Raw genomic sequence first — 22,996 nt, 5'->3', positions numbered from 1 at the left:
TTATTTGAGGCTGAGGATCAAATCTGGGGCTTTTATGTGTGTTATAAAGATCTTTCAGAACTGATTTACATCCACAGCCTATTAAATCACATTAGTAAGCCTGTGTCTACCAGATAATGGATAAACACAAATATATATAAACACTATAGGATTACAAATTGACTCTGAAGCAATGTATGTCTGCTTTTTCAAACATTGAGCTATTGTAACATAACAGTCTTCCAGAAGATGGGAGTATAGGCAAAATAAGATGCAAAGTATGGGTGCTGAGAGTGAAAACTAATAGGGGGTCAACAAGGCTATCAGTATCTATGAGATGCTGAAGTCAGGGTGATTCAAAAACCTTTTAACCAAGTTAGTGAGCTTGCTCACTTGCACTTTTGTTCTTAACATGAACTTTGAAATAAGTCAGTGAATCATGAGAGAGCCCTAGATAGTACTTTGAGCTATACTAAAATCATAAACCTAGTGAGTAGACATTTTGTGTTTTTTCATGGGTTGTGTTAGCTAGAGGATAATGATCTAAGAAAGGAAAGTGGGCACTGAGGGATTAATTACTTGACTCCTCATTAGACAAAGAATAACACAGCAAGGCATATTTGTATTCTACACAAAAAGATACAAAATTCTCTCTTTATTAAATATACAATATTTACAGGTATGTCTTGCTATTGTACAGCCGAAAAACATAGAAAATAAAGAAATTGAAGGCTAACTTTTACTTTCTCCATACATTGTATTAAAACATATTACATGGTCTACAAAACAGACTTGCAATGTGGCAACATCAGATGGGACTGAGGATTTTGTTACAGGAACAAAAAACATAATATCCAAAGAAACAAGGAGTCTCCAGTGAATCCCAATGGTCTGTTTTGCCTCTGCTGTGCTTTAATAATAATAATAACAATAATAATAAAAGAAAGCCTGATATATATTTGAGAAAGGTCCTTTTATACTTTGTTATTTGCTTTCTAAAAGTGATCTCCTTGACCTCTTATTTTTCTAAAGAAAATCCTGACCAAGCCAGAAAGCCTCTAGCTTCTCATTTGAAATCAACATGGTGATTCATTGTCTTAGGGATTTGGTAATTTCCTGAACCAAATATGAACTGGTGCCTACTTTATTGGGCATAATTAGAATGTGTTATCTGTCTTCACTTCCTTATGTTCTACTTTCCTGCCTTATGTTCTGGCAGTGGGAAGTGTACATTAAAGAGATTGAATATAGGCTTTTGGGAAGTCTTCTATTGTCAAGTTTGGGGAAAAAAATTACTCGCAGTGACCCTCACCAAATGGAAAGTCCTTCTCATAACACTACTACACTACTTTAAGCAAAGTATTATTATTTACTCTTTTCTTTTTTTGGTAAGAGTATGCAAGGCAGGAGAAGATTATACTTGTTGATACTGCCATACAAAGAGAAGAGATTAAGCTAGTACTTCAGATATCACTTTGGGATATGGCTGACTATCATATGAAAGTGTAACTAGTCAGAGGCCCATTCACTTCATCCTATAGTGTAGCAATTAAAATGGCTCCATCTGGAGTGGTCATTCAAGGAGGCTTCAGGGTGACAGAGTCCTGCTCTGCTTTACCCAGTGCTTTTTTTTTTTTTTTTTTTTTATGTTTTCTGAGATTTACTGCTAGGATCTGAAGCATGGCTCAATATAATGCTAATGAAATTATGACTAGATCATTATCACGGCAAGCATTAGCTTTATAATTTGGGACTAGCCTCCTAATTTGAATCTGCTATCAGATGCAGGCTTTACTTGGGTACTGAGGAGACTCAAAGGAAGACTTCTCACAGAGTGTCAGGTGGTTGCCTTCTGAAGTACACATTGTAGAGGATGGAAAGTGATCTACTATTCTATTGTTATACATGAATAGTAGATGGCATGACCAAGGAAGGGGAAAAAAGGACCACTTGACTGAATCCAGTGTTTCATTACTTCTATCCCTGGAGCATTTGATTAATGTAAACAGATCTAAGGATATTGATCATAGTTTATTTTACTTAAAGCTGACATTAGAGTGCTCATACTGAGCAGATAAAATCACTGTGGTGATAATTCTGAAACATCCCTGGACTATACTAAAACATAAAGCTTGAAAATTACTAAGGTAGGGTGAAATGTCATGTGAACTATTTTTCATGCAAGGCCACTAATATTTCCTATTGCCTAAGGTGTAAGACAAATGCATGAAGGAGACTCCTGAGTTAGGAGCCAGGGAAATATGGAGAAGAACCATCGTTACTTCATGGTGGAAGCTTTGGCTCTCTTCAGCATCAGCAGCTGTTCCTTGCTCCTTGCAAACTCTTTTCCTCCTTGGCAAGAACCCCGTAAAGCTACTCTAATACAAAAGCCCATAGATACTTAAACCTTGCTCATGTTCACTTAATCATTTGCAGACTATAAACATTACAAACAACAGAGGACTAGCACACAAACTTCACTGTTTCACTACAAAAATGTGCTTGTCTTACTCTTCCACAGAGTACCGTAGTGCAAAATGAGAGGGGGAAATCACTAAAAATTAGCAAAAACACTCAGTAGAACCCTGTCTGAGGCATTTAAAGAGTTTATAACACAAAGTGTTAACATTTCTCTCCATAGAAAGTAGGTATGGATATAGATTCCTGGATAACATTTGAGGAACAGCCTTGTCAATTCTCTCTCTCTCTCTCTCTCTCTATCTATCTATCTATCTATCTATCTCTCCTTTTAGATGGGACAACTATTTTGAATTTGGGAACACAGATGAGAAAGAACAGCAATCATTTTAAAAACAAATTTCATGAGAAGGGCTGGGGCTATAGACAGAGAGGGGTTGAGAAAGTCACAAGAACTTGTATACAGAACTAATTCAGATAAACTGTGAGTCTTTTAAAGAAAACATTTCCAATCTGTGAGAGAGACAGGAAACAGCAATCAGCCATCCTTCAAAAAATGAATCATGGTCGCATTTGCTTGTACCACCCTTTGATTATCTTCATTTGACAGTTGCAGGTATGACACTGCATGTTTATTTATTTAATAAACATGTCCTAATAGGACCTTTGAGGACCAAGCATACCCAAGCAATAGTTTCAGGAACAATGAATGGTAGGACTCTATAGGTACCCATGTTTCTCTTACTAAACTGTTGTTGTAGTAGAGTTGATAGCTTACACCTCTAGGGAACTCAAAGGAAGTAAACCAGTTGGTAGACAAAAAACTAAAAATAGTTCCACTGATTAGTGCCCATGTCCATGGATACTATGGGGATGTTATGAATATGCTGTCCCAGTGTGAGTCTTCTAATTGAGATGTGATCATATGGCAAGAGAATATACATGGCATCCAGGTCTGAAAAGAGCCATATAAGACATATAAGCATGACCTCCCTTAGATAGGCAGCATATAAATAATTGCTCATTCAACAGAAATTTTCTAGTTCTCAGACACTTGTCTAAACAGACTCAAATGGATTTTTAGGGCTGAGTGGGAAGAATTAAAAAATATTAGACTATCAACCAACTTAAGGGAGATGTAAAAGATGTGGCATAAGTAAATATCCACCATAGAAGCAAAAACAGAAAAGAATAGAATTATAGACTGCTCTTTTCTGTCTATAGTCTATACATGGGTCTGCCACATGCAGAAGCATATACTTGGAAAGCTTTAATAAGAACATAGAAAATTTAGCATCCTTTCAAATGTATCTGATATAGGCAGAGATGATGGTTCAGACCTTGGCAAAGTCAGGTATTTTTCTCTTAATTTTAAGGCCAGTCTGATTTATAATGGAGTCAAGCATCCAGGGTTACCTAGTAAATCCTGTCTACAAAAATTATGTCATACAGGTACCATTTGTTCTTTCTCTTTCCAAAGAGTCCATTTACTATCTTATACAGAACTTTGTCCGAATGAAACAGTTACCTAGTTTGAGGAAAAGAAACAAAGCACTCATCTCTCATGGAATTAATTAATGGGACACACAATTCTAAGAATTACTTACAAACATGTTAGCTTCTAGAAGCCTCTGGAAATGATTTGCAAATTAAGTGTGCATAGTCCTTGCCCTCTACTCCCTGGTGCTGTGAGTAGACTTCTGTTTCTATAACAAAATTGAGTAAGGGCATATACCAAGTAGATCTTGTCACCAGCCTAACACTGGCTCTTGCTCCTAGCTGTGATGGCATTCAGTGTAGGAGAGTGTGGATTACTAGATTTTCACCTGGTGTGTGTTGTGAGGTTATGAGGAAATTCTGATTTAGCCCCGAGACTACTTACAAGAGTATACCAACTCATCATTTATCAAACACCTTATCCATATGCTCAGGGCTTTATTCTGCATAACCTATACATCTAGGGAGGAGGACACCAGTAGAATGTGTGTTATGCAGAGAGCAGAAACTGGCTTCATGCATTTCCCTATATGATTATACATAAGTACATATTAGTGGATGAAGAAATTGTACACTCTGCGTTGGCTTGTAACTCCATTTCTGTCCATCAATATCGTGTCAACAAAATATGGTGATTTATTCTAAAGACTCTAGTAAGAAAATATTCCACTGTGAATACCCTTTCTTTACCTCTCACTGTTAGATGTTCTTAGGGCTAAACTTCAGCATGACTTTCATTTCTAGTGACAGGGGAATATGCAACCAAGGAAAGGGGTGATTAATACAGCCTTTTATAGTCATAAAATTCAAAAGGAGAAATGCACAGCAGACAAGGAGAAGGTGAAGGCAATAGAGGCTCAAAGTCTCTCCTTTTATTAGATGGCAATTCTCCTTATTAAAGATAGAAAAATTTAAACAGGGTGTATTTGTTAGAATTGCTTTAAAATAAATTCACTAGCGAAAGATAAAAATATTCTAAAAGAGAAAGAGAGTATGTCAGAATTTGCAGAAAATATTAAGGAAAGAACATATCTTTAGGACAATATTTCAAGGTTGTGGTGTGTTCTACACTCCATCCTTACCTCTGTAGCTTTGTAAGGGAAGAAAAACTACAGATGGGCAACTGGATGATGGTAGTGAGGACTTTGCTATGAACCTCCTTATCCATGGCAGTGATGAAAAGTAAGAGATAGAATACTTCCTAAGAAGAAGTATCACCTATCAACTGTGAAGTACCTGCTTTGCAAATCAGGACTGCCTTGCAATGGGAATTGGCCAGCACTTTGCATATCAAAGATCTTTCTTCTAGCATTCCCTAAGGATTGAAGTGTTTGCATGGTTTATCCCTTGTCTTTTCTTGGGGGTGGTCCAAGGGGAAAAAAGAATTAAGAATATTGTTACCATAAATGACGAAGATTGCCCACCATCCACAAATTGAAGATGCCTCTTCAAATGAATTATATGGTTTGTTTCCAAAAGAACCCAAAGCCTGAGATGCTTTACTACTTTATTTAGGCACATAAGTCAAGTGCATGCAGCACCTTTGTGTACATGGGTGCAGGTACAGAGTGGAAAATGGAAAGTGTGTCACATACTCTCCCGTGAAATCTTCTCATCTAGATGCAACTCCTCCGGTCCACACAACAGCCAGTCCCTTGCCTCTTGGGAAATATCTCGGTTGAGGTAAGAACTCATTACCTGTGTTCTAGAATGTGAATCCTACTAATCTCTACATTCATCCTTTACTGGACCTTTATTGATTGGATGAACTGGGGAAAAAAATCTTATTTGATATTTCTCATTTATCATGTAGCTATTTTTTCTTTTTCTTTTTCAATTTCCCTACAAGCTCAATTAAAATGGCCTAAGCCTTTTCATGAAACCAATCCAGACTTTTATTTGAATTCAGTTTATGCTGACTACATACAATAGACACAAGTGTGTATATATATATATATATATATATATATATATATATATATTCCTTTACTTCAGTAGAGTAATTTTAGGAATAATATAACTAGCATGTTCTATTAAATTAGAGAAGACAGGTGGCAAGTTAGAGGAGCAGCTACTTCCTTGCAGCTTTCTTAAAGCCTCCTGGTATCAGGGCATTATATCCAGGCCTAAAAACAGCAAGGCAAAATAGGAGCAAAGAAGCTCCTCCGTATTCAGTCACTCTATATTGGAAAGTACTGAGACTCTATGGAAAGGATGATGAACGGAGTCAGGGGCTACTTGTGGTATGGACATTAAACTAACATAAGTAAACTTCTCTGGTTACTCATCAAATGTCATTAAAATTAGCAGGCCAGAAGGGTCTCCCTTGACTTGGGTTACTCCAGCAGGTTGTTCTTATAACCTTGGCCCTCCAAGTATAGTATGTTTGTTCTCACAGATATTATGAAGGACTACCTTCCTATGTTCCTTGGAGACATGTAGCTTCTCTCAACTCAGTTCTCAAGGAACACAATTTTCCCACCTCTTTATGGAGCCAGATATGTCTCCAAATATTTCAGTCCAAAATGGAGAAAGGCTATAGGTTGAACAAATGATTGCTGCCTTGTCAGAGGTCACATACAAACTAGGCTCAATGCTGTTTTAGCCATGCCTTAGGAGAGAGTGTCCTGGATACTGTTACTTATAAAGTACTTGATTTACACACACACACACACACACACACACACACACACACACACACTGTCTACTGGCTTTCAAAGCCTCTTAACCTCCCTCCTCTCTCACAGGGTAGAAACAAATGTTGCTTTCCCTGGGTAGATTCAGTTTCCTTCATTCCCTCCTGCTCTATTAGGTTCCCTGATAAACTCATCACTTAAAAAATGATCTGACACTATCTTTCTCTTACACACACACACACACACACACACACACACACACACACACACACCCTTTTCTCCTCTAAAGATGTAATACCTAACAATATTGTATTGGGCAGGAACAGTTGTTACAAGCAAACACCACAGAGCTCAAGTCTAAGGGAAGGTGCCAAGATCAAGTGCCTGAGAATCTATAGAGTGAAGTTTTCAACTGGATTACAAACATAGAATGTGCATGTGTGCACATGTGTCTCTTTCATCTTTATAATAGTGAAGTGCCTCCAGTGGTCATTTTCACAATGAGACATATGTCAGTGGGTTACAGTAGCCACAGCTATATGATCTCATGAGCTAGGTCAAGGAGATCAGTGCTTTTTTTGGATGCATGTGTGTTCAGAAAATCAATGGTAAGTGAGATAAAGGGAATTTTTAAACTAAAAAAAAACAAAACAAAAGAAAAGCGAAAACGAGAGGGGAAACTCCACAAAAAAGAGGACCATGTGTCCCTGCAGTGGTTCAGATGAAATATTCTCGTTTGCATTCAGTGGCTGTGTTTTGCAAGTCAATTTCATTTCTAAAGGAATTGTCCAAGTTCTCTGGGTATTCCTTCTTCATCTGATTGGTGCGGTGTGACTGCTTATGTTGATAGAGGAAGCGGGTCATGATTCCAATGACACAAAAAGTAATAAATGTCACCACTGCTATGACGCCTGTAGGGGAAAAAATGAAAAAAGAGAAGAAAGTTGTCACTGAGAAAATGCAGTCTCAACTAGCACATAATTTGAAAGGGGAAAAAAGGCAAGGCCAATACACAAGCACAAATCTACTCTGTATCCAGACATAAGAGCCTGTGCAGAAGCTCTTGATTCTCAGTTTCTACCTGAAAACCACCTACAAGGACAGTACTGAGGGGGAAAGTTTGTTTTTTCTAGAAGGATATGTTGATATCTGAAGAAGAAATATGGAGTTAGAACAACAAAGGAATTGTGTAGTTTCAAAGCTATGTACTGTTTTTGTTACTAGCATCACACACAGATATCACAGATTTTAAATACATCATGCCTTGCTAAGAATTACTTGGTACAAATGCCAGCCCCTGTCTCTCTCTGTCTCTGTCTCTCTGCCTGTGCTTCTCTCTGTGTTTCTCTCTGCCTCTCTGTCTCTGTTTCTCTGTCTCTGACACTCAGGTGTGTGTGTGTGTGTGTGTGTGTGTGTGTGTGTGTGTGTGTATACGTGAGTGTAGGTACATGGCTGCCATAGGACTTGTGTTTATGATAAAAGACAACTTTTCAGAAGTCTAGTCCTGCCTTCCATCTTGTTTTGAGACAAGGTCTCTCTTGCTATCTCTGACATTTCACCATTCTGGACTACATAGACAGACTTTATTTCAAAATAAATAAACAAACAAAAAATCAGCTCAGTCAGCAACAAACATTGTGTACACAAAATTCATAATAAGTATCAACAAAGCACTGAAGATTTGAGCCGGGGGCAGCCTGGTCTACAGAGTGAGTTCCAGGATATCCAGGGCTACACAGAAAAAAAAAAAAAAAAAAAAAAAAAAAAAAAAAAAAAAAAAAAAAAGCACTGAAGATTTTGTCATCAAACTAATTTCATTTCTAGTAAAGTGTACATATTTGTATATTTAATATGTTCTAAGTTGTCTAACTAGTGAGAAAAGTACCTATTTTATTGCTGGTGATTGTTCATTTTGATAAAATTCCCTTGGTCTAAATGACACTATTTATACAGACAGCTAAATACATAGATCTATTTTCCACCAATTTTTTAAGAGCTATGACAATAACTAAGACCAGTTATATTTTCCAAATAATTAAACTCATTTTGTAACCCATTTCCCAAATATTTAAAAACATGGCAAAATAAAATATCAATGCTGATACTCTAATCTGGGTGGCAACAACTTACTCTGAAGCATGAACTGTTGATTTTAAATGTGCTAGATGTAGCTAGCCTCTTTTCTGCTGCTGGTGTGAAGGGGTTACTGTATGCTTGCTCCTGGGCAAGCTTCACAGAACTTCCCCTGGGGCTTTGGTAATCTTCCCACTCTCAGAGAGACTCAGTGAAGCTAGTCAATGAGTGATGAAGGCCAAACCCAGTCTTTATCAAATGAAAACTTACAGGAACAAAAAATATTATAAAGTTCTCTATTTCAAAGAAGTACCAAGATTAGTATCCTAATCCCTGGAGAAGGCACTCTGCTCACATAGATGTCTCAAGGACTTCCCAAAGGAAAGGTCTTGCTTCTTATTCTTTACTATGCTTCTGTTGTGGAGTCCTTCCATTCCCATTCTTCTATGGAAGCCCTTTCTATGCTGCTACCACTGCCTACTTTCCTACATACTTCCTAGAGTACTCGTTATAGGAAGGCAGTAACCGTATCTCTCATCCTGTAACTCTATACTTAGTGCAGGTCTGATTCAGTGCTGGAGCTAATTAAATGGGAGCAAAATGAATGACTCCTGCTGACTTGGAAAGAACTCCATCTGGTGTGAATTCATTCATTCATCCAAGCTGCCAAAATGCAGGCGTGAGACACCTGGCTTTTCATTTCTCAGGTGTCTTACATCAAACCAAACTTGGGAGACAGTACATATTGCAAGACCCAGATGGGAACATCAAACTATTGCAAGCATTATACAAGCTGAGACAGAATGAAGAGTGGGGTAGGGTGAGACTACAGTCAGCTTATAAACAATGAAGGAAGGGAAGGTGGTAAAGAATGAACTATAAGCAGGCACGCTCTATATCTACAACCAGATGGCCTGCTAGATTTGGATCTTTAGTCATATAGGGTTCACCCTGCTCATTAGACCTAACCCCATTTACTTAGTAAAGGAAAACTGAAAATGACTGCCTTTCTGTTCATCTGTCTGCCACATGTGACTTCTTTCCACACATAATTTTATTGGTTTATTTTGTTTGTGCTTTAGAAGTGACAACTGGATGCAATGAACAAGATGCAGGCTGCCTGCCTGTGAGTAAATGTTCCAGCTGTTGGTTCAGAGCACAGCTGCCTATGGAATTTGAGGCAGAATGAAGCCACAGAGCTCCTGGTGCAGGAAGAGGGTCTGCCATTAGTCTTAAACATGCGTGAAGAAGCAAAGCACTGAACAGAGACTGCCTGTTTCTCGATGCTGCATGACCATGGGCAGGGATCACTTCAGGTAACTTTCTACAGAAAAGAAAGAGTCATAGATATCTTTCCCGCTTTCAGAAATGAAGTGAGGTTACCTCCAATGACTGCTGAGTCACTTCGGACTGCATTTTGGAGTGGTTCATGGTCATCTGTCTTTCCAAAGGAATCTAGAAAAAGATAGAAAAAGTACAGTTCATCACTCAGTCAACCACAGGGAGAGTATATGTAATGTACATCTATGAAGTGTAACAAGATTGCTTCAGTGAGAGATGAACTAGCATTTGAAAGAAACCCAAATAAATGGCATTTAAAAAATGATGACCTGAATTCAATCTCAGAACTTGAATTAAAAGCTGAATTATGGGGCTCCAATTTGTAATCCCAGTGAGAGAATAGCTGGCAATGAGATTGTGCCTCTGAAGCAACAGCAAGGAAAAACCTGATTCCCAAATCCTTGTCCTCTTGCTGCCACATGTTTTGTGATATATATATATATATATATATATATATATATACCCATACTTTGTAAATATTTAAAGATGAATAAAATGTAATGCTTATAACCCATAATTTATGACTGCATTAGCTTATAAGTAAGTTGTGAGATAACCTTAACCTGGGTGAGAATGGTGCCTGGCCCATGTCCCTTCAGTCACCCTCTTAGCCTTTTGCTTTGCAGGAGATTTCATAGGATTGACATCTGCCATTTACTTCAACACACTTCTGTCTTTGCCTCAATTTACTCTTTGACTGCCTGAGGACCTGAGTCTACTGACAAGGACAACTGAAAGCACTGGAAGATTTAACACCTCAGATCAGCTCTCATCAGGAAAACAGCTGTCAGGTGTATACCTTTAACCACCGAGTTAAGCTCTCGTCCAGTTTATTTTCTTTTGAGACTGCATCTCATATATCTCAGACTGAACTTTAACTGGGTATGAACTGGAGAGTGGCCTTGAAATTACCACAGGAGACAGAGGAAAGAAGAACAGAAGAGAGACAGACAGACAGGAAGTGAGAGACAGGAATGGGGAAAGAGAGGCATGAAGTGAGAAAGAAGACAGGGAAAGAGATACATAAGGATTGAAGAAAAGAATGGGGAAGAGGATACAAGATATAGAAGAGTGAAGAGAAGAAGGCAGGAAAACTTACAGAGGAAAATAGAAATGAGGCAGAATCAGAGGGAATCAGAATGAGACTGAGCAGAAAATGGGATAAAAGAAGTAAGAAGGAAAAGAAATGGAGTAACATGCTTTTAGGAAGACTACCAGTGAAGGGAAGAAGTGCAGAAAGACAGAAAAAGAGAGAAGCAGGGAGGCAAGAAAGGAGGGAGTCAGGAAAGGAGGGAGAAAGGGCAGGAGGGAATGGCAGATATTTAAGCTATTTCACTTCCTACGACCTTACAACTTTCTTACCCTGGGATACTTTATTTCAAGCCTCCATCCTGGAATTCCTTGTGCTTCTTTATGAACACTCAAATCATAACTTTCCACAGTTCATATGATTCCTTTGTCTTAACACAGCTCATAATGGTTCCAACTTTATTTAGCCCATGTGCTACGTTTAACATTATAAATAACATAGTGCTGTTAAACCACATTTATCTATTTATAAAATGTTTTGTTTTTGATAGGTTAATGAATATTAATTCATAAATTCTAACTTCCTGGCATTCACTAATGCTACAAAGAAAACATTTCAGATCTGATAAGGTGTCGGATATAGTAGTGTTTGGTCATCGTGTTCTGCAAAGTAATCTTTATTTCAGTGATGATGCATTTCCAGAGCATGCATTTGCTCTTCACTGCTGATCTCCATTTAATATTATATATTAAAATCAGATCTTAGCTTCAACTTTCCATCCTCCAAAAATAAATGCCTTAGCTATATATATATATATATATATATTCACATTATTAAGTAGATAATACTTTCTATACTGTCTGACTAAGCCAGGGTGGGTTTTCAAACCAAAGTATGTTTGTTCTCACCAGAAATATATAACAATACTTACACATTTCCTATGAATGCCAAAGCCGAATTTGAATGAAGACACTATCTTTACTTTTTCTATATTTGATATCAGTCTATACCTAATGAGTGATCTATCAATGTTAATATAGCAAAGTAATAATTTAAAAATTTCCCTGTATTTTCTGACTCATTTGGAGATTTGTTGGCCAAGGGGTGGATATCTTTCCCAGCTATGAAACAATGTTTGTGGAGTACACACATTCAACTTGAAGGGAAGATTTTTAACACTCAAGATGTTCTAAAGGGTGGTTCCTGAAGACTCAGGAAGTAAACAACTCAGTAACACTAGTAGGTCACTGAAACTGACAAGATGCAGTACTTCTTTCCTTCTCCAAGCTTATATAAGCAGCAATGATTGATTAGTGATGTCCTCATGTCAGTTAAGTTGTCTGGAAAGTTCTCTGACCATTGGAGCTGCCTGGAAGTGGCAGCAATAAGCAAGGATGCAAGGAAGAAAGGGTCTGTCTGACCTTGTGATACGCCTACATGTTTTGTAGTGAGTTCCAGTATTTTCAGTCTATATAGGCTATCACCAATACTGCAGTAGGCTTTGGATATGCATCTGTCTTCAAGTCATTTCTGTTCTTTTGGGTAATCTATCACCCATAGTCCTATAAATAGCCCCAGTAAAACTCACTGGTTCATCATATCGCAATTTGGTAGTATTCTATCTTTGGTGTCAACAGTTCTATGAGCCAAGTAGATGTTTCTTCACATCTTCTCAGGAATGTCACACAGTGCTATGCTAATTAATTCATAGGGACTGTAAGTGCCTGTATGCAAGCATGGCTTTCATACACAGTTCTTAGACTTTATCCTCATCCAGCCTTCTATTTAACCTACACTACCCAAGAAAATGTATTCTCTGCCTTAAACATCCTAGAGACCACTATAGGTCACTAGCAGTAATCTGCATTGCACAGGTGTGGTCAAAGTTCCTCAGTAGATCCAATCCTAAAAGGCTTAAGCTTGACTTGCCTCACCCAAAGGACATGATCAAATCCTTAAGCCCTATTTTCTCCTAACACGTTCTGTTGCTGACTAACCTCCATACTTGGAGGTTACTTTATATACATACTCTATATACATCTGATAAATAAATAGATAAATAGATAGATAGAAGATATATATGCATCAATAAGTACACACACAGAACACACACACATACACACATACATACACAAACTGTCATGAATCTTCTTTCTGAGTTCCACCCTTTGCTTTACACCTATCCTTAGAGTGACATAGAGGAGTTTCATTAAGCCGGGCATGGTGGCACACAGCTTCAATCCAGCACTTGGGAGGCAGAGGCAGGCGAATTTCTGAGTTTGAGGCCAGCCTGGTCTACAGAGTGAGTTCCAGGACAGCCAGGGCTACACAGAGAAATCCTGCCTTTAAAAACCAAAAGAAGTATTTCATTGTCACAGGTTTTGCCATCCCTGATCATAGATAGCATTGGCACTTTTCATGTACCCACACTTTTCATGTGGCACTTTTATGTTTATGTCACTCATAGGATGATTTGTTTGGGTGTTGTTGAGTTAAATTCATTACTATATCTTGAAATTTGACTACCAAGAAATACAGTCTACAATCTTTGCTCACACCACACAGACTTTACTTTTCCTGTTGCAGATCATTCCATTTTCTCTGCAAAGCCCATTCTACTTAGCCCTAATACCACTCACTCATTTATTTTTTTATTTCACTACTTGCATTTTTGTTGTATCAATAAAATTTTAGTTTAAGACTAATATCAAGGATATTTTATGGTATTTTTGTAAGTTTTATGGTTTGAAGGCTGGTGACAAAATAAAGGATTTCCACATCAAACATATTTTTCTAGAGTAAGACAATGATGAAACGACATGATTTGTTTATAGCTTGCTTGCTGCATGGCACTTATGAAGGAACTATTCCTTCCTCCAGTGCTTGCCAAATATGATCTGATCACACATTCCTAGGTCTACTTATGGTCTCTCTAACCCATTGCCTTTGTCTATATATCTATTCCTACAACAGTATTCTATAATTTTGATTATTACTTTTTTCCAATATAATGTGATACCAGGGACTGTGATGCCTATGGATGTCTATAATTCCATGACCATTTTAGTGTTATTCACAATAGCCAAGATATGGAATCAACTTAAGAATCAATGGATGAGTTAATAAATAAATTGTGCTTCTCAGGCATATACAAACACACATACACATACATGAACATGCCAACATATACTGTAATATTACTCAACCTTAAAAATTTGATCTGTTCATCTAAAAAGAAACCAATATTATATCAAGTAGAATAAGTCAACCATGATAAAGAAAAGGAATGTATGGTTTCACAAATATTTAGAATCTGAAAAAGAAAGAGAGAAACAAAACCTCATAGTAGAACAGAATGATTCTTAACAGTAGATTTTTTTGTTAAAGAAAATGAACTTTATAGTAAATAAAGTCATAAAGTCAACAAATGCACTTTTATGATCATATGTCCACTTAAGACACATAAACACACACAGTGTAAATAGATAAAATGATTTATGTGCATAATTTGCATTTATGAAATTATTTGTTCACTTACATATTTATGTGTATGTGTGAAAAGCAATGCATGTCTGTAGGAAGGTATGTTATCCCATGAGGGCCAGTGTAGAGGTCAGAGATTTATTTTTGTATTTTGTTTAATCATTTTTTTCATGGTGCTTTTTAAGACTAGATCTCTGACTGCATCACTAATTCACTAATTCAAAGCGGGTGGGTGGTGGGAGACTCCCAGGTCTTTGGTCAAGCACTGGGTTACAAGTGCTCACTGCCACACCTAGCTTTTTATGTAGGTTCCAGAAATTGTAACTTGGGTCCTCATGATTGTATAAGGATTCTAGCGACTAAGTCCTTTCTCTATCATCTTCCAACAAATTTAATGAAAACAATCATTATATAATACATACAAAGCATCACATTTACACCTTATGTGTCTGTAAAATTTTGTTACTACTTCCTTCAAAATCTACATAGTAATATTGAAGTTAATATTATTTAAGTGCCCACTATGATCTTTTCATGCCCTGTAAACAATTAGATCCTCATATCAGTTTTCTCTTAAACAAGAGTGACACACTAATGCACAATATACATGTTATGCACCCACATATGATATGTACTACCTAGAACTACACAGTCATTATAACTGCTTATCAACTGAAACTAAAAATTAACTACGTGTGTGTGTAGTTAATTTTACTGTTAACTTGTTAATTATTAATTTTCAATCAGCTACATGCACAGTACGCAAATATTGTTAAATTTCATACATAAAATGTTTTATTAATTAATAAATTAATTCAATTGCATTAAATTAATGCAATTTCTATTCTAGTACTCATACCTTTCTATTGTCTATATTTTTTCAGCATTGTTTGTGTTATGATTAGTGTTAATAGTCAATTTGACAGAAACTAGAATCCCCTAGGAGACTGGCTCTGGGAAAGTTTGTGGCATTATCTTTTTTTTTAATTATTTTTATTTTATTTAATTTTATTAGATATTTTCTTTATTTACATTTCAAATGCTATCTCAAAAGTTCCCTATACCCCCCCCATCCCTGCTCCCTTACCCACCCACTCCCAGTTCTTGGCCCTGGCATTCCCCATTACTGGAGCATATAAAGTTTGCAAGTCCTAGGGGCTTCTCCTCCCAATGATGGCCGACTAGGCCATCTTCTGCTACATATGCAACTAGAGATATGAGCTCTGGGGGTACTGGTTAGTTCATATTGTTGTTCCACCTATAGGGTTGTAGACCCCTTCAGCTCCTTGGGTACTTTCTTTAGCTCCTCCACTGGGGGCCCTGTGTTCCATCCTATAGATGACTGTGAGCATCCACTTCTGTATTTGCCAGGCACTGGTATAGCCTCACACAAGACAGCTATGATTTATTAACTGAGGTAAGATGAGCTTCCCACTTGGTTGGTACCACTCCCTGTATGGAATTCTGGACTGTGTAAAATAGAGAATGATCTTAATACTGTCATGTATGTATCATTTTCTGTTTCCTGATGATGGGTATGATGTGACCTGCTACTTCAAATGCTTATCATCTGTGATGTACTGGACAGTTGAACTGTGAAGAAGAATAAATTATTTCTTTCTTAATTCACTTATTTCAGTGTGTTTTGTAAAGATAGAAATGGCCCCTAAGAAGCCAGTTACAATTCATAATCATACAAGGCAAAGAGCTTGAATGCTGTTGACCAATGCATTAGCTCTATAAGACGGCAGAAGTTAGTGATGGAAACTCAAAAGAGCATCCTTTGGGATTTACCTGACAAAGAATGCACGGTGGTCACTGCATTCACATCAGAGTCCACCATGGAGCCACAGCTGGATTCTGTCAAGGTCTTTTGGACAGTCACAGGTGCAATACTGGCATGGCGGAGGGCTGCCTTCAATGGTGCTATGTGATTGTATTGGACTGAAGAAAGGCATCCAACAAAACCCAAGGTGTTCGCTCGAGCAACTTCTGGATCCAAATCAAGAGTTTCTGCAAAGAATAAAAAGAAACACAGGTCTTAGTTTTTCCAAACTGTCTATGTGTTTTTCTTGACTATTAACCAAAATAGCTGAAACACAAAATAGTTAATTTTTGAATATGGAAACTTCTTAATATCTGTCTTCCTTTTCTTCTCAACTACATATTTGCAGGTGTCAATACATCATTCAACTATATCTCATAGAAACAATCTATGACTATCTCTGCTTTAAAACAAAAATATTTCAAGCTAAAAATTTTTCATTTGTGTAGTTCATAAATTGTAGAAAGAGTAATAGTATAGCTCTATCATACTCTAACCAAAGTCTAGATATTTGAAAAAATTTATGTCTCTCTTCCCATCATGATTTATCTATGGATGCAGGCGATTAACACAAGAATCACAATGTTCATCATAACATTTAATTCACAATTATAAGAAGGGAAATGATAATAAAGAAATAATGGGATTAGGAATGAAAGCAGAGATGTATCATGTTTGTGGACTCAAGGCCCCTGAGTGAATAAATATTTCTTCCTGCATCACCTGTCTTCATTGTATTGATTGGACACTAACTGGGGAGATGTTTTATATACATGAACTTATCAAAATTCCTAGGGTATTTTTGAGTATTTATAAGAGACAGTAATGCCCTCTTCCCTTGCCAAGCTCTCATTTTCCTGGCCAAAGTTCTGTCTGACTCCATGGACACCTGCTGCTACCATTGACAACTAGGCGATTTCTCCAAGTCCCACACTCCTGCCTGCTGGCTTCCCTGCAAGCCCAGCAGCCTTGAAGCCTTGAGGACTGCCCTGTCCTGATTTGTGCTAAATCTTCTTGTCTGAACCTATAACAATAATCCCAGATATCTGCAGCCATCACAAACCAACACTTGAGATGTTTACCCCAAATTGCTGCGTGTCAGCCCCTCTGAGCAAACCAAATAGCAGCGAACTCCAACCTGCCCCTTCTGTACTCCATTTCTCTGGGCACAGTTCTGCCTGAATTCCTGGAAGACTACTGCTGCCTGGGACAACCAGGTGAGTTCCTCAAGCCCCAAACTTCATCTCATCTTCTGGTCAACACCTCTAACCACAATCCCAGACACTTACAGCAATGAGTAACCACCAGGTCTGACCCTCTTCCCCAATTTCCTGCCTGCCAATCCCCCTTGACAAACCCAGGAGCAGTAAGTTCTACCCTGACCCCTCGAACTCTATTTCCCAGGCCACAAGTCCCTCTACATCCCTGGAGTCCTGTAGCTGCCCAGGACAAACAAGTACCTGCAACTTTCAGGGTCTACCACCTTTATGTGAACCTCTAGAAGCCTGTTCCCCACCCTGAACAACCAGCAGCCTAAAGCAATCAGCATCTACAAGCACTGCCTATATCCCTATAAGCCTGCATTCACCAGGGACTACCACCTCCTTCTACAATACTAAAGGCTTGCTGACATCAGGGACTACCAGCTCTACCTGCAGCACCAGAGACCTACTCACACCAAGGACTACCAGGCCTAACAAAACTAGGGGCATGCAGATGGTTAAAGGCCAGCATAAAAACACTGTCGCCAAAAGCCAGGGCTATGTGATACTATCAGAGAACCCAACTATCCTACTACACCAAGTCCTGAATATTCTAACACACATGAATCCCCCTCAAAATAACCTAAAATCTAATCTTATGAAGATTATAGAGCCCACTAAAGAGGAAATAAATAAATCTCTTAAAAAATACGGAAAATACAATCAGGTGGAGTCAGTTAAAGGAGATACAAATAAATAAAAAAGGAACACAGGAGAATGAAATAAAACAGGTGAAATAAATAAATACAGATTTTCAAGACCTGAAAATAGAAGCAATAAAGAAAACACAAACTGAGCAAATCTTGGATAGGAAGAACCTAGGAAAGAGAACATGAACTACAGATACAGGCATCACATAATGAATACCAGACTCGGGCATTGAAGATACCATAGAAGAAGCTGAACAATTGGTCAAAGAACATGCTAAAGCTAAGTTTCTAACACAAAACATCTAGGAAATTTGGAATACTACGAAAAGACCATAAGAATAATAGGATAGATGAAGAGAAGAGTCCCAACTCAAAAACCCAGAAAATATCTTCAATAAATCATAAAAGAAAATTTCCCTAATCTAAAGAAAGAGACCCATATACATGTACAGGAAACTGACCAAACACCAGATAGACTGGATCAAAAAAGAAAAGAAAAGAAAAGAAAAGAAAAGAAAAGTTTCCCTGCACTTAATAATCAAAATATTAAATGTATAGAACTAGGAAAAACTATTAAACAACTCTGAGGGTTGACCTTACACTCAGCAGAATGGTTAAGATAAAAAACTCAAAGAACACCAAATGCTGGTGAGGTTGTGTACACTTCTCAGCTGGTATTTGGAGTGGCAAATTGTAAACTCGCTCTGGAAATCAATTTGATGGTTTCACAAAATATTGGTAATAGTTCTACCTCAAGACTCAGCTATATCACTCCTGAGAAAATAGCCAAAAGATGCTTCACTATCCCCCAAGGACTCTTGCTCAACTAAGTCAATAGCAGTTCTATTTGTAATAGCCAGAAACTGGAAAAAAAAAAAAAACTACATGAACCTCAATTGAAGAACAGATATAGCCAATAGTAGTGTTTACACAATGTAATACAATACTATTCAGCTATTAAAAACAAGACCATAATGAAATTTTCAGGCAAATGGATAAAACTAGAAAATATCATCCTGAGTGGGAGGGGAATACCTTAATTATGCTCTTTCTGAAGTAAGCTCCTAACTATGACAAAGCCCAATAAAAACACAAAAATGGAAAAGAAAAGAAAATATCATCCTAAGTGAGATAAACAAGACCCAAAAGAATATACATTGGTATACTCACTTATAAATGGATATTAGTATTAAAGTCCAGGATAACCATGCTGGTTATCCAGAGACCCAAAGAAGCCAAATAACAAGGAAGTCTTGAAGGGGATGGTTGAATCTTTCTCAGAAGGGGAAACAAAATAGATATAGGAAGTAGCAGGTAGGGGAGCTAGGTGGGAGAGAAAATGGAGAGAGGAAGGAAGCAGGATGTGTATTGGGGCTCAGGAGTAAGGAGAGCAGGGGAGAGTAAATGGAAACTGGCTGTGGGAAGGTCATTTCTAGGACATGCCAGAGATCTGTGTCCTGGGGTAGACACAATTATGTCTATGAGGGCGACCCCTTCTGAGACCCTAATAATGGGGCATATGGATACTAAAGTGGCTACTTCCTGTAGGACTAGATAGGACTCCCAGTGGAGGGAAGAGGACAACAACCTACTCACAAAATCCTCAATGCAAAATGTGTCCTGCCTACAAGATGTGCAAGGACAAAGAGAACAGAGAAAAGAGGAATGGCCAATTAATGAATGGCCCAAGTTGAGACCCATCCCATGGGCCAGAACCAATCTCTGATACTATCACTATCTCTGAGTATCATTAAACTCCATTATGCTTGCAGATAGGAGCCTAACACAACTCTTTTCTGAGAGGCTCCACCCAGCAGCCAATCAAAACAGATGCAGAGACCCATGGTCAAACATTAGATGGAGCTTCAGGGAGTCTTATGGAAGAGTTAGGGGAGGGATTGAGGGACCCAGAGAGGACAAGGACTCCACAGGAGGACCGACAGAGTAAACTAACCTGGGCCCTTGGGATCTCCTAAAGACTGAACCACCAAGTAAATAGCGAGGATGGACTGGACCTAGGTCTCTGCACAAATTTACTGATGTGCAGCTTTCTCTTTATGAAATTGGCCCAATAAATGGAATGGAGGCTATTCCTGACTCTGTTGCCTGCCTGTGGATTCTATTCTCCAAACTGTGCTCCCTGGTCTGTCCTCAGTAGTAGAGGATATGCCTAGTTATCGCAGTGAATTGATGTGGAGGAATGGGGTGGGTGGGAGGATTGGAGGAGTGGGAGGGGTTGGGGTCTTTCCCAGGGTACAGTTTCCTTTCTCCAATGAGAAAGAGAGGGGTATTCAGGGGATGATCTCTGTGAGCAGCCTGGAAGGAGAGGAGTTGCTAAAGCTGATATTGTGATGTAAAATAAATAAATAAATAAATAAATAAATAAATAAATAAATAAAATAATTACGAAAGGATAGGAATTTTGAAAAGAGATAGAAATGCAATCATTTGGATTTCAGAGTAAGATCAAATGTCTCATTTTCTTTGAGACATTTCATTCCTTTTCTTAAAAGGGGTCATTTGAACAAATTGCTATGGTATGAGTACATAAACTACAGTGCTTAATGAACCATATTTTTCTTAGCATATAATAGTTTAAACATAACTAGGTGGCTCAAATGATCATTTTATTATGAAAACCCTTTCAGTTTTTGGAAGAAGTAAAGGAATTTTCTTATCTACCAACATACATTATAATTTTATTTTGATTAATAAATGATTATATAGTGAATTTCTTGAAATCTAAGGATATAATATTATATATTCAGGGGAAGGAAATAATATTAAGGAAAATATAAAGAGAGTATAGTAGAATATGAGATGTTAATAGTCTTAGCAATCTTTGTCTTCCTATTTCTTCTCCAATTCTTAAAAAAATTACTCTTATTCCTCCCCTTCTGTGTGTGTCTGTTTAATATTTGTGTGTGTGTGTGTGTGTGTGTGTGTGTGTGTGTGTGTTTCTGCATCTGAAAATACCATGTTTGTGTGTGGGTGTCTGTAGAGGACAAAAGAAGTTGTCAGATTTCCTGATGCAAAAATGACCTTTGTGGCTACTGGGAACCAAGCTAATGTACTCTTTCATTACGTCCTTGTTTTTAGCAGCAAATGCTCTTAACCATGGAACCATATCTCCATGCTGAGTAATTTTTGTCCTCATCTTACTCCTCCCCCAACCCAACATCCACAATAAAAAGCAGCTTCTCATTTGTCTTTTCTTACATGCAAGACCAATAACAATGCATATAATTTCATGTGGCCAACACAACACATTGCTGTAAATTAAAAAAAAAAAAAACTTAAATTATGAATTCATTAACTTTCATTTCTCTAGCCTGGAAGTTTGGCAGCACTCGTGATCTGGAAATCAAAAAGCTGGTATGGCCAGGTTATGGATCCTTTGGGGAAAATTATGTTTGTTACTTCATGTCCAGCTCCTGTAGCCTTCACTGTATGTCCTAGCCTTCTTTGTCTGTCTTCATGTTAAGCAATACTGTTGCAATTCCCTGTGCCTTTTTTCTGCTCACTTCAATGTGTGATTTCTGTCTTTACATTCTTATTCTACTCTTACAGACCTTTGTGGTTACAATAGTTTCATTGCAATCATTTAAAAGACTCTGGATTGAAGAGATGTCTCAATCCATTAAAATGGTTGCCAAGTCATGTATGCAGCCATGGATTTGTAGGGAGTGCAGGGTGGAGTTAGACACTGATTGGTAGTGAGTGAAGAGCAGACTTATATCTCAGAAATGCAAGAGAAGCAAAAGTCAGAAGGAAAGAATAAACTGCAGTGACATTTTTGTGTTGACAGATTTCAAAGTAGTAGAAAGTGATGAGTGATTGAACTATGCCTTCAGGGTCCAAATCAAGAGTGCTACTTCTCATTCTCAGTGCTCACTGGAAGGAAGCCTTCACTGATCCAAGGAGGAAACCACTATAAGGGTGTCATAAACTGGAGCTCTTTACATAAATGTAGGCATATAGAAAAACTGGGTATCGTGCTAGAATGAGACATTCTTTCTTTATATATGTAAGATGATTTTATTCCTGAGCAACTCTGTATTCTAGACATATATTAAGACTACAGACAATGACAGCTTTCAGAAAATAAATAAATAGAAGAATTGTTTTGTAGACTTAGAGCTTTGTGATAGGGATCAGTGAGTTACAAGTGCTTATCCTGTATGATGACTTGAATTCCATCTGTTAACTGCAAAATGGAAAAAGAGAACCAAACGTGTAAACACACATGTGTATGTGCGCGTGCACACACACACAACAACAGCAGTAAGTTAAAAGGAAAGGAAATGTTTAAATAATAAGTGAAGCCACTCATACTTTGTTTAAGGGCCCATATAATTATTCACCTGAAAATTACAAAAATGAAACAGTAAAACAAAAACAAACAAACAAAACAAAAACCTTAAAGGACAGTTTTTAAAACATTTTATGTCTTATTTTGTTATGAACTTGCAAATAGTAAAGAATAATTACTTCTTGTAAAAGGATACATATTTTCAACATTGTACAGCCACTATACAATGTTATTTACTTTTAAAAGATTTATTTTCATTTTAAATTCTGTGTATATGTGTGCTTGTGAGTAGAGATAGGTGCAGTGACTACAGAAGTTGGATGATGCTATCAGACCTACAGGAGCTTTATGAAATAATTTTATATAACATATGTAAATAATATAAAAACAAGAAAAGCTCAAATATTTGTTAAAATATTTCACGATTCACTGAACTTGGAAGTAAAGGTATGATTTATTTTGTAATATATTTATTCCATTGGTTAGGTTA

The 22,996-nt window shown here is 37.5% G+C and overlaps 1 protein-coding gene across 3 annotated transcripts in view; it reads right to left on the bottom strand.

The window, feature by feature from the left end:
- Positions 1 to 598: 598 nt before the first annotated feature.
- Cntnap5a (contactin associated protein-like 5A) overlaps positions 599 to 22,996 on the bottom strand; it is a 902,587-nt gene continuing 880,189 nt past the window's right edge. For all 3 annotated transcript variants that reach the window (NM_001371013.1, NM_001077425.2, XM_006529774.3), the window contains 3 exons: positions 16,252 to 16,470; positions 9,987 to 10,058; positions 599 to 7,441 (listed from right to left, as the gene is read on the bottom strand). In NM_001371013.1, coding sequence (NP_001357942.1) covers positions 7,248 to 7,441; positions 9,987 to 10,058; positions 16,252 to 16,470 — 485 coding nt within the window. In that variant the 3' untranslated portion in view covers positions 599 to 7,247. The remainder of the gene's footprint in view (positions 7,442 to 9,986; positions 10,059 to 16,251; positions 16,471 to 22,996) is intronic.

This window comes from Mus musculus, chromosome 1 (genome assembly GCF_000001635.26).
Source record: "Mus musculus strain C57BL/6J chromosome 1, GRCm38.p6 C57BL/6J".
NCBI classification, from domain to species: domain Eukaryota; kingdom Metazoa; phylum Chordata; class Mammalia; order Rodentia; family Muridae; genus Mus; species Mus musculus.
This window is presented reverse-complemented; position numbering and strand designations above follow the sequence as displayed.